This window comes from Protopterus annectens, chromosome 6.part0 (assembly GCF_019279795.1).
Source record: "Protopterus annectens isolate FY-2018-M chromosome 6.part0, PAN1.0, whole genome shotgun sequence".
Lineage (NCBI taxonomy): Eukaryota > Metazoa > Chordata > Ceratodontiformes > Protopteridae > Protopterus > Protopterus annectens.
This window is the reverse complement of record NC_056737.1, coordinates 691153751-691165932: the sequence shown is the minus strand read 5'-3', so window position 1 is coordinate 691165932 and position 12182 is coordinate 691153751. Positions and strand designations below refer to the sequence as shown.

General features: G+C 40.2%; 1 protein-coding gene across 1 annotated transcript in view; it reads left to right on the top strand.

Moving 5' to 3' along the window:
• The window catches only part of BRF1 (BRF1 RNA polymerase III transcription initiation factor subunit), a 2040227-nt gene that overhangs the window by 1897890 nt on the left and 130155 nt on the right, over positions 1-12182 (top strand). The window contains exon 17 of the mRNA XM_044074370.1: positions 2103-2154. Within this exon, the coding sequence (XP_043930305.1) occupies positions 2103-2154 (52 nt within the window). The remainder of the gene's footprint in view (positions 1-2102; positions 2155-12182) is intronic.

Sequence of the window (12182 nt, the reverse complement as noted above, 5' to 3'; positions counted from 1 at the left end):
TTCGTCATTTAACTAAGTGGGATTTCAGTAAATAGAAGTAGATCCATGTATATATTTGCCACACACACACACACACACACACACACACACACACACACACACACACACACACACACACAAAGAACAAGTCAACAAGAAAGGGAAAACTAGTTGTACAGGAAAGGCTACTCAATATACTTGTGTACGAATTACTAAAATAGGCTTTTACAACTTCTTACATAAGATCGGTTTCAGGTATCACTTTGCATTCTTATTAAAAATAAGACAAAAGGATTCAAGCTGGAATTGCTTGTTTAAACCATGGTTTATTAAGTTAGAACAAGAACTGAGTGCTTTCCCCCTTGTCAGAGCTTTGCTGGATCGAAGTTATACAGAGCGGTAACAAGTAATATTTACTTTTCTATTTTCCATGTGAAATAATTTATATGAATGGTCATGTAAATTACAACAAAAACTTTACTCTTGGAGGACTTAAACAGATCATACAGATCATATTCAGTGACTGATTGGAACAGTGGTATATTCACAGTTTGCATCTTTGTTGTGATTGATGCTGTTAAGTTAACTCATTATCTTGGTAAGTACAAAGTCACTGGTATATCTGGCTGCTGATCAGTGTGCTAGGTATAAATGTCAGATAACAATGTAGGCATTAGGTCCTGCATTTTTATTACATTAATATAACAACGAAACAGATGGCAATGAGACACTACTCTGTATAAAATGATGCGATAGGAAAGGGGGAGGAGACTGATGGTTAACAGAATTCAAAAACAGAAGTCTTCTGCTAAAGACCGACGTACAGTTAGGGTTTAACATCATGTGAGAGTCTAGGAAGTCTCAAAGAGCCAGGAGAGCAAAATGCCCTCATGACTAGTATTAAAACAAGTATGAAGGTGTGTGTGTGAGAACAATCCCTGTGTTAGAAAACATTGGGGTGGGGAAGGATCAGAGATGAGCCATACACAAGGACACAGTCATGTCAAACCAAAAAATATGTAATACGTATATCCATCTATATATCTGTCTTTGTATGTACATACATATACGAATAGATAGACACAAATATACATATAAAGACACGTGCACATATATAGCTACATAAAAAGTGGTGAATGCATATGTAGTTGTGTTAAGTAAATACATGCTCTGAAGCTTGTGCTCACCACAAAATTATTTTAAAATACACACCCAGACACCGACACACATTGCTAACTTAATGTATAGGACAAAATATCACACTAGTATTAATTCTAAAGTATTCTTTGGTACCGGAATGTAATTTCTTTAAAATTTAATAACTTGATTAAAAATATTTCTTTAAATGCATTATGGCCTTGTTATTAAAGCTTAATTTTATGTTCCAGTTGCAAGGATGCATTTCTTTTTTATATCCTTATTGCTCATACAGGTAGCTGATAAAGTACAATAATGAAAATGCAGGCTAGCTAACGCAAACATAACTCTTACAGAATCTCCAGACTGATTGTTCTTTGAAAGTGATTTGTAGATGTTCACATCAACATCGCATCATCCAATGAGTTGTGCCACAAAGAATTTTCCCTTCTCTTACTGCTTACGTTTTTGAAGCTTATTGTAATCTTTTTATCACTACCACAGCCCAAACAAGTTTAAGCTATCGTAAGGTGACATCAGCTTAGAGATGGTGTGAGGCACATTCTTGTACCTTAATGGATGCATCATCACTCATGCACAATGCCGCAACCATTAGTCTATTGATGCATGTGATGCTTTCCCAACGTTGATGTCATGGAGGTTAAATTTCATTGTTTCCACTCTGGTGTAAGCTTATTGTAAATGCAATTTTTATTTATTTATTTTTTAATGATAAAAAGCTAAGAGCATCAACAGATCAGGACTAATGTTGGATCAGCCTTTGTGCACCATGTGTAGTGGTACACGAGTAAGATTGTTTAATGGCATATCACTTCAAGATATCCATAATTATAAACACTTGTTTACTTGCTTAAAGCTATTGTTTTTCATTTATCTTAGTTCACTGACTTTATAACTTGTTTCATGTTTAGTGCATCATGCAGAATTTGTACACTTTTATTTATTATGTTCAATTTTTATTTCAGACTGAAACCTTTGATAACCCAACAACCTTCTACGAAGTTTGCAACTGAACAGGTACTGCATCCTTTAATGTATATGAAAAGCATTAAAAAGTTAGCTTTTCAAAGAGAGCAGGATGACAACCTTTTTGATGAATATTGTGCAAAGTATTTACTTAAAAGGTATGCTAGATTCCTATTCACATTTACCGTTACACTTTTGTTTCCAAATCTATGTTACAGGTAGTCTGAGTTTGTTGTAATATGAGAACCATATAGAGCTTTAATTTTATACCCTTTTGCTTTTTTTTTTTGTAGTCTGCAAATTCATCTAGGCAACTTTAATATGGATATTATTGGTATTAAAGAATGTTCAGGCTTATTGTTGCATTGGAGAGCTGCCATGTGGGTAAGAACACTTGTGCTGTCTGAATCTAAAAACATGGCTGTTCATACCTAACAGAGATAGGTTTTTGTATAGTTTCATGGGTATATAGGCAAGGACTAGGCAAGCTGCCCTTGCGAGCTATTTTGTGCCTTCACAATTTCCCTTTTGGTGTTTGAATTAACCTATCCTGTTTGTTGTTAGATTGGCCTTACCCATCCTATGGGAAATAATTATATATTACACTTGGCAAGACTGACTGGGGTAATACCATAGGTAATTTCAGGTGACACATGCATGGTATAACGCATCTAGGAACTACCCCTGTCAATTAGTAGTATATAGAGCAGTCCTGGGGAGAATTTTCTGTTACCCATCTATATGTCCAAGTTATGCTTGAATATGGACAGGGTCTCTTCCATCCACTTCTCAATGTATAGGTCTGTGGATATGACCTTGGATCTGTCTTTGGCCACTCAAGACTTTGGATCCCAAGCTCAGGCTCCTCCATCATCTTCTTTTGGCTGTTCCCGTTAGGGGACGCCACAGTGAATCACCTGTTTCCATTTCTTTCTGCCCTCTGCATCTTGCTCTGTCACACCAACCACCTGCATGTCCTCTCTTACCACATCCATAAACCTTATCTCTTAGGCCTTCCTCTTTTCCTGTTACCTGGTAGCTTCATCCTTAGAATCTTTTTCCCAGTATACTTAGCATCCCTCCTCAGCACATGTCCAAACCAACGTAATCTTGCCTGTTTGGCTTTGTCTCCAAACCTTCCAACCTGGGCTGACCCTCTAATATACTTATTCCTAATTCTGTCCAACCTCGTCACACCCAGTGCAAATCTTAACATCTTTAACTCTGCCACATCCAGCTCAAACTCCTGCCTTTTTGTCAATGCCACTGTCTCCAACCCATATAACATAGCTGGTCTCAGTACCCTCTTGTAGACCTTCCCTTTCACTCTTACAGGTACTCGTCTGTCACAAATCACTCCTGACACTCTTCTCCACCCACTCCATCCTGCCTCTTCTTCACCTCTATTCCACACTCACTGTTACTCTGAACTATTGACCCCAAGTATTTAAACTAATCCACCTTTGCCACATCTACTCCTTGCATCCTCACCATTCCTCTATCCTTCCTCTCATTCACACACATATATTCTGTCTTAGTCCTGCTGACCTTCATTCCTCTTCTCTCTAGAGCATATCTCCATCTCTCCAGGGTCTCCTCCACCTGTTCCTTACTCTCACTACAGATCAAAATGTCATCTGCAAACATTATAGTCCACGGGGACTCCTGTCTGATCTTGTCAGTCAACCTGTCCATCACCATTGCAAGTAAGAAAGGGCTCAGAGCTGATCCTTGATGTAATCCCACCTCCACCTTAAATGCATTTGTCACTCCCACCGCAGACCTCACCGCTGTCACACTATCCTCGTACATATCCTGTACCACTCTTACATACTTCTCTGACACTCCTGACTTCCTCATACAATACCACAACTCCTCTCTAGGCACCCTGTCATATGCTTTCTCTAAGTCTACAAAACACAATGCAACTCCTTCTGACATTCTCTGTACTTCTCTATCAACACTCTCAGAGCAAACAACGCATCTGTAACACTCTTTCCCAGCATGAAACCATACTGCTGATCACTAATCATCACATCCCTTCTTAACCTAGCTTCCACTACTCTTTCCCATGCTGTGACTGATCAATTTAATCCCTCTGTAGTTACTACAGCTCTGCACATCACCCTTATTCATAAAAATCGGTACCAAAACACTTTTTCTCCATTCCACAGGCATCCTCTCACTTTCTAAGATTTCATTAAACAATCTGGTTAAAAACTCCACTGCCATTTTACCTAAACACCTCCATGCTTCCACAGGTATGTCATCTGGGCCAACAGCCTTTCCATTCTTCATTCTCTTCATAGCTATCCTTACTTCCTCCTTGCTATTCCATTGTACTTCATGATTCACTATCCCTACATCATCCAACCTTCTGTCCCTCTCATTCTCTTCATTAATCAACCCCTCAGAGTACTCTTTCCATCTCCTCAACACACACTCCTCGCTTGTGAGTATATTTCCCTCATTATCCTTTATCACCTTTACCTGCTGCACATCTTTTGTAGCTCGGTCCCACTGTCTAGCCATTTGGTACAGGTCCTTTTCTCTCCCTCCTTAGTGTCCAAACTTTCATACAACTCTTCATATGCCTTATCCTTAGCCTTCGCCACCTCTCTGTTTGCCATGCACCTCATCTCCATATACTCCTGTCTACTTTCTTCATCTCTCTGACAATCCCACTTCTTCTTTGCCAACGTCTTTGCCTGTATACTCTCCTGTACTTCCTCATTCCACCACCATGTCTCCTTGTCGTCCTTCCTCTGTCCCGATGTGATACCAAGCACCTTTCTAGCCGTTTCCCTTACTAGCTCTGCTGTAGTTACCCAGCTATTTGGTAACTCTTCACTGCCACCCAGTGCCTGTCTTAAGTCATCCCTGAACTCCACCTCACAATTACCCTTTTTCAATTTCCACCATTTGATCCTTGGTGCTGCCCTCACACTCCTCCTCCTCTTGATCACCAACGTAATCCTACAAACCACCATCCTATGCTGCCTAACTACACTTTCTCCGGTCACCACTTTACAGTCTCCAATCTCCCTCACACTGGCCCTCCTACATAAGATATAATCAACCTCTGTGCATCTTCCTCCACTCTTGTATGTCACCCTATGCTCCTCCCTCTTGTTAAAATACGTATTCACCACAGCCATGTCCATCCTTTTCGCAAAATCCACTACCATCTGACCTTCTGCATTACTTTAGCACCATACCTACCCATCACTTCCTCATCCCCCCTGTTCCCTTCACCAACATGCCCATTGAAATCTGCTCCAATCACCACTCTCTCACCCTTGGGTACAGTCATCACCAATTCATCCAATTCACTCCAAAGTTTTTCTTTCTCATCCATTGCACACCCAGCTTGTGGAGCATATGCACTAACAACATTCATCATTACACCATCAATTTCTAGCTTCATAAACACCATTCTATCCGACACTCTTTTCACCTCCAAAACACTCTTAGTATACTGTTCCTTCAGAATAACTCCTACAACATTTCTCCTCCCATCCTCAACATGATAAAACAATTTGAACCCACTTCCGATACACCTAGCCTTACTCCCCTTCCATCTGGTCTCTTGTACGCACAATATACCAACCTTCCTTCTGTCCATCATATCAGCTAGCTCTCTCCCTATACCAGTCATACTGCCAACATTCAATGTTCCGACCCTCACTACCACAGTCCTAGCCTTTCTCCTCTCTTCCTGCCTTTGGCCTCTTCTCTTCCTTCGGCCAGCAGTATCCCAATTTCCGCCAGCACCCTGTTGGCTAACAGTACTGGTGGTGGTCGTTGTTAACCCAGGCCTCGAAGCTCAGGCTCCTTCACTTACCCATAAACCCCTGAAAAGCCCAACACTACTCAGATCTTATAACAGACAAAACAAAAAAAAAACGGACATAAAAAACTCCATTTTAATAACAGTAAATACAAAATAAAAATCCCAGTAACTAAGCGCTTTCGCCAAAAAGCATTGGCTTCATCAGAGTATATGGGAACTAGACACATACCTCTAAATACATGTCCTCATGATTTTGTTAGCCAATCATCAATGGTTATTTCATATTCACTCATTCATAAAATTGAGTAATCATAAAGACCAACGTAATTTGTAAACATGAAAAATCATTTCAAACCTAAAATTCATCTTATAAAAATGTGTATATTACCATAAAATAAGTGTAAAGAATCAGTTTTGTAAACATTTAAAAAATAATAATTCATGTATCAAGTGGATCATTCCTCAATTATGCAATTTCACAGCGAGGTTACCTAGATTTCACTGGCTCTTTGTTTCAAAACTGAAGTGATAGATATACTGTTGTTCAAGCCTGGTAAATTTGTATTGTTAAGCCTAACCTGCCACCTATATTCCCTATTTTCAACCTTGAGCCTATCATTGCCACCCCTCTCACTCAGAAAAACACTATCAATAACAAAGAAAATATATTTCTTAAAAATGTCTTAAAATTCGGACAAACAGTACTGTGGACAAACAGGGCATTGTGTATATTTTTTTGTCTTTATAGCTCTAAGATGTTCAGCTATTTTGTCTCTAAGCCTAGGTACTGTTTTGCCCACATAAAACCCTTGACTGCTGGTGCAAGTTGCAATGTACACCAACATAGACTCGTACAACTGCATCTCCCTGGGCATGGTAGACACCGATCATAACTTTCTACTAAAACATATGGTCCATCATTGATGTATTTTCAATATTTGCATGCCCCACATATGTACATAAACGAGTTGTGTCTCTTGGTTGTAGGTCCTTCAAGATAGGTGATCTAGAAGGTTTCTCCAATTCTGACTGGGAGCCAGTCACTTCCATTTGAGAGCCCTGCCCTTTGGTCTCACCACAGCCTTGTGGGTGTTCACCAGATGCATGTAGTGGTAGCAGTGTATCTCAGGCTGCAAAAGTTCCAGGTGTTCCCCTGTCTGGATGACTGGTTCATTTACACCTTTGCCAGGAATCTACTTATCCAAGCAAGAAAATCCTTGCTGTGAATTTCCTCAGTGTTGGGTATCACTGTAAACCCAGACAAGTCCACATTCCATCCTGTATAATAGTGGAGTACATAGGAGCGCACTTAGAATACATCAGAGAGAGAAATTATCACAGAGCAAGTTACCCACACTTCACAGTCATGCATGTTGTTATTTTATTCTAAAAAACCAGCAACAAGAATTATTTTTATTTTGCTGGTTCAATGGCTATGTTGCATCACTTTAGTCACTGTCTCTCTATATGCCACATGAGAGCACACCAGTGGACATTAGCATTGCAGTGGTCCATAAAGGACCAACAAATGTGTTTCCAAGTACATCTGATGAACATGTGCAAGACTTACATTCAGTGGTGGCTCTTTATCTTCACTCAACCCAAAGCTACTGTGAGCAGATACTTCACAGTTGGGATAGGGGAAGGACTACAGGAGAAAGACAGTCCAAGGCATGTGGCCCCTCTCCAAGGTCATTCTCCATGTCAATATTCTAGAGATGAAGACCTTTCTAGTTTCATTGCAGGCCTTCAAAGAATCACTCCCTCAAGGGCTGATATCTTTCCATACAGACAAACTTTTGGTAGTCTGGTACATCAACAATCAAGAGGAAACGTGCTTTTACCCATTATGCTGAGAAGCCATGAGGGCTTGGCAATAGGTGGTATCTTTCAGCTGCTTTCATCTAGCAGTGCACATTTCAGGGAAGTTCAATGTTCTAGTAGACATTTTAAGCAGATCTATACTCTTGCCTAATGAGTGGCCCTTCAGTCAATGGTGTCAGAACAGATTTTTCACTGCTGGGGCCAAGCATGCCGCAGTCCTTTTGTTTCTCCCTACAACACCAAATGCAGCAGGTTCTTTGCCCTGATCCTCACAGAGGGGGAGTAATCCAGGGATGCTGTGATCCACACTTGGCTCCCAGTTTGTTTGCACCGTCCCTCCAGCTCTTCCCATTCCAAAATTTCTTTAGAAGGCATTGGAGAGGAAAGTCACTGTGATCCACATTGCCACCTTTTGGCCCCATCACGTTTGGTTCCCCTGCCTTTGGCCTAAGCTGAAATATCTTACATCAGTGCTGGATCCCAACCCTGATTTATTTATTTTTTATTTTACATTTGTTGACCGGGCTGGTCTAGCTGGATACATGTCCATTTTCAGTAGAGGCCCGGGGAGATAAGCTCCACTTATAAACTTTACTGATGCTAAGTATAAAAACAGTTAAGAAATAAAATCTAATATAAAAAGTAATAAACAAGTGGTATAAAAAAGAAAGAAGTAATGGAGATAAGCTCCACTTAGAAATTATACTGATGCTAAGTTCAAAACTGTAAGAACTAAGATTCTAATATAAAAATAATAATAATTAAGTGGTATAAAAGTAAGGAGTAAAGAAGTCATAGTAGAACAAGATAGCAGGAAGTATCTCTTAGACATTTCATAGAGAGGGAAATGGAAATAACTGAAAAGAAAGTGAATTAAATATTGGGGTGAGTAGGTCAGATGAGCATAAAAATAATGTTAGTCAGGGTTGGTACAGGGGCACAGCCATTGTGTTTTGAGGTAAAGCTTGAGTTTCTTTTTAAACAGAGATTTAGAGGAATAGTTGAGAGTTCAGATGGAAGCAGGTTCCAATGTTTTCCAACAGTGTTAGAGAAAAGAGAGTCTCCGGCCTTGTTGTTTGATTTGACCGTGTCTATAAGAAGCTTGTGCGGATCTAAGGGACTTTAGGTTGTGGTAACGGTGAATCAGGCTTGATAGTATAGGGGTTTTATCAGGTTGATAAAGAATTTGATGGGCTATGGTAAGCTGGTTAGTTTTTAGTTGCTGTTGGTATTCAAGCCAGCCTAGTTGTTTTAGATTATTACAGTGGTGGGTTCTGTAAGGGTTTCCGGTGGCAAATCTGGCTATGTTGTGGTAGGAGTTTTCTAGTTTTGACAGGTTTGTTGTGGATAATTTAGTAAAAATTGGGGAGGCATAGAGAAGGGGTGAGATAAGGTGGGTGAGGGCTATGGTTGTTCTAGATTCTGGAGTTAGGAAAGGTTTGATTCTGTAGAGAGCCTATTTTTTGTTAATGCTTTTAGTGTGTTGTTAATATGGGCATTGAAGTTAAGGTTGTTGTCTATGGTAATGCCTAGTAGTTTGGTAGTTGACTCTTGAGATATAGGTGTGCCATTTGCTGATGTTATGGTGAAATCAAAGAGGGGAGATTTGCTAGATGGTGTAAAAGTAGCAGCTTTGTTTTCTTTGGGTTGAGTAGTAGACAGTGTTGGGAAAACCAGTCTTCTACAGAGTTAAATATGTGTTGTGTGAGGGAGTGAAGGTGTGATACAGTTGTGGCGGAGCAGACAAGTGTTGAATCGTCTCATACTGTATGCATGTGGCTTGGGGAGCCACATGGTGTAGGTCATTGATAAATAAGGAAAATAGCAGGGGCCTAGTATAGACCCTTGTGGGACTCCAATGCTGACAGGCAGTTGGGAGGATAGAGTGGAGTTCAGAGTACTGCTTGATGTCTGTTTTGTAAGTAGGACTTAAACCAGTTAAGAGATTGGGTATCAAGTGAAGTGGAATGAAGAATGTGAATGAGTATTTGGTGGTTGACCATGTCAAAGGCTTTGGATAGATCTAAGAAAATTGCTGAGGAGAGGGTGTTATTGTTGCGATTTTTGTTGATTGTATCTGTAAAGGAGAGGAGGGCAGTGGTTGTACTGTGGGATGGTCTGAAACCGTGCTGGGTGTTAGAGAGTAGGTTATTCTGGAGAAGGTGGTGAAGCAGTTGCTTGTGTATACACCTTTCCATGATCTTAGATAAGGGTGAAAGAAGGGCTATGGGGCGGTAGTTCGATATTTCAGTAGAATTTCCCCCCTTATGGAGTGGGATAATGTGGGAGATTTTCCAGAGTTTAGGGACATATCCTTCAGTGATGGTTCTGTTGATCAGAATAGAGATAGGCAAGGCTATTGCTTTGGCTGCTAATTGCAAGTATTCTGCGGGTAATAGGTCGGCAGAGGGAATACATGGTTTCAGTTTTTTTAGAAGGGAGAGAATATAAGTAGTTGAGACTGGTTGGAAGTGAAAAGTAGGGGGTGGGTTTGTTTTGCTCGTTGACATGTTTGCATTTTTGATTGGAAGTTGACTTGCTAAGGTTTGTATAGTTTCTGTAAAGAATGAATTAAAGGAGTTTGCTGTTTGTTTGGGGTTATTTATGTCAGAGCCTTGTGGGTTGGGTGTGACAGGTTTACATGGCTGTAGTAATTGATTAATGGTTGCCCAGAATTTTTTTGTTTTTTTGGGGAGAATGTTGTGGTTTCAGGTAAAAGTTTTTTTTATCGTTCATTATTAGTTTTTTGGTCTCGTTTCTTAGTTGCTTAAAGGTTTGGAAGTCTGTGGTGTTTTTAGTTAAGCGAGATTTGTTCCAGGCTTTATTCCTGAGAGTAATTTTTTGTTTGGTTTCTTTTGATAGCCAGGGGGCAGGTTTAGTCTTGATTCTGATGGAGCGAGAGGGGCATGATAGTTGAGGATAGTTAGAAACTTAGCATTAAAGACATCAACAGCTTCATCTAGTTGAAGATGTTTTAAGGGTGTCCAGTTGCATGCTTCTAGTTCTTTCTGGAATAAATCCACGTTGAATGTTTTTTTGGATCTGATAGTTTTGGTTATTATTTGGGTAGGAGGGTTGGTTTTAAGCCTTATGATGTAGGTTAGTAAGTGGTCACTTATGTCATCAGGGAGTGTTCCTGTTGTATAGGTATGGGGTTGGTAGTTGGTGAGTATCCAGTCTATCGTACTTTCTTTTGTTAGATTTATTTATTCGAGTGGGGGAGGTGATGTTTTGAGAGAATCCATAAAGGTTGATATGGCTAGTAGGTTGTTTGTTGTTGCAACATTCCCAATCGATGTTTACATCGCCTAAGATGATTATCTCTTGGGGTAAGTTTAGTGATAGCCAACATAGGATCTTTTCGATGGTGGAAATGTTATTACCTGGGGGTAGATAGATGCAGATAATATAGATTGATTTGACTGGGTTTAGTTCTAGTTTGGTAATAAGAATTTCAGCGTTTGAGTCCTGGGGAGGTTTTTGGTGGTATGTGGTTATTTGAAGGTTAGTTTTAAATAATATGGCAATACCTCCGCCTTTTTTTGAGAGTCTGTCGAGTCGTAAGATGTTATAGCCAGGTGGAATGATTTCACTGTCTTTTGTTGAGGGTTTTAACCAGGTTTCTGTTAGGCAAATAATATCAAAGGAGTACAGCTGTAGGAGAGCATGTAGTTGAGTTGTTTTATTATTAATGCTACGTATGTTAAGGTGGGCTACTGAGAGTGAGTTTTTGGGTTGTCTAAGCAGAGGGTTATCAATGGGGTCTAGTTTACTGGATTGATTTAAGGAGGTGTCAGTTGGGCCTGGGTTTGGGTGAATATCTCCATTCTTAAGTAGGAGGAGTAGTGTTAGGTAGGTACTTTTTGTATATTTGCTATGCGGGAGGGGTATCTTTATGGGATTAGGGTCAACAAGTTTGATGTGATTAGTTCTATGATATTTGGGTAATAGATAGCTAGGTACTGAAGTTATGTTGATGTTGTGGTGGATAGGAACTAAGGAGGCAGTTTGTTTGTGTGGTGTGTTGAGGTGAGAGAGTAGTGGCTGTTCATAGGACGTGGTTAGGTGTGCTAACAATAGAGTGATAGTGAGAGGGAACAAGATTAAGGTATGTGTGAGTGCTAGGGTGGGATGTTTAAACATTGTAAGGTGGATATGTATCGTGGTTGTTGTGGGTGTGGGAGTGTTAGAGTAATAGGTGGTATCTGTGAAAGGGTGTGGTTTTAGGAAGAGGTAAGGGGAGAAGAGGAGTTGGTTGGATAGTTGTAGTTGGGCTGTAATTGTAGGAAATGGAGGCTCGTGTGTCTAGGGAGGAAGAGCTCTAGATGTACTGGGAGTGGGTGGGATTTGGGGGTAGGGTAGGGGAGCAGAGTGAGCCGCAGGGCTTAACGGAGCGGTAGAGACAAGACAGAGAAGTTAGCAGGAAAACAATCAGTAGTTCAGGTAACTAAGGTAAGAGCAG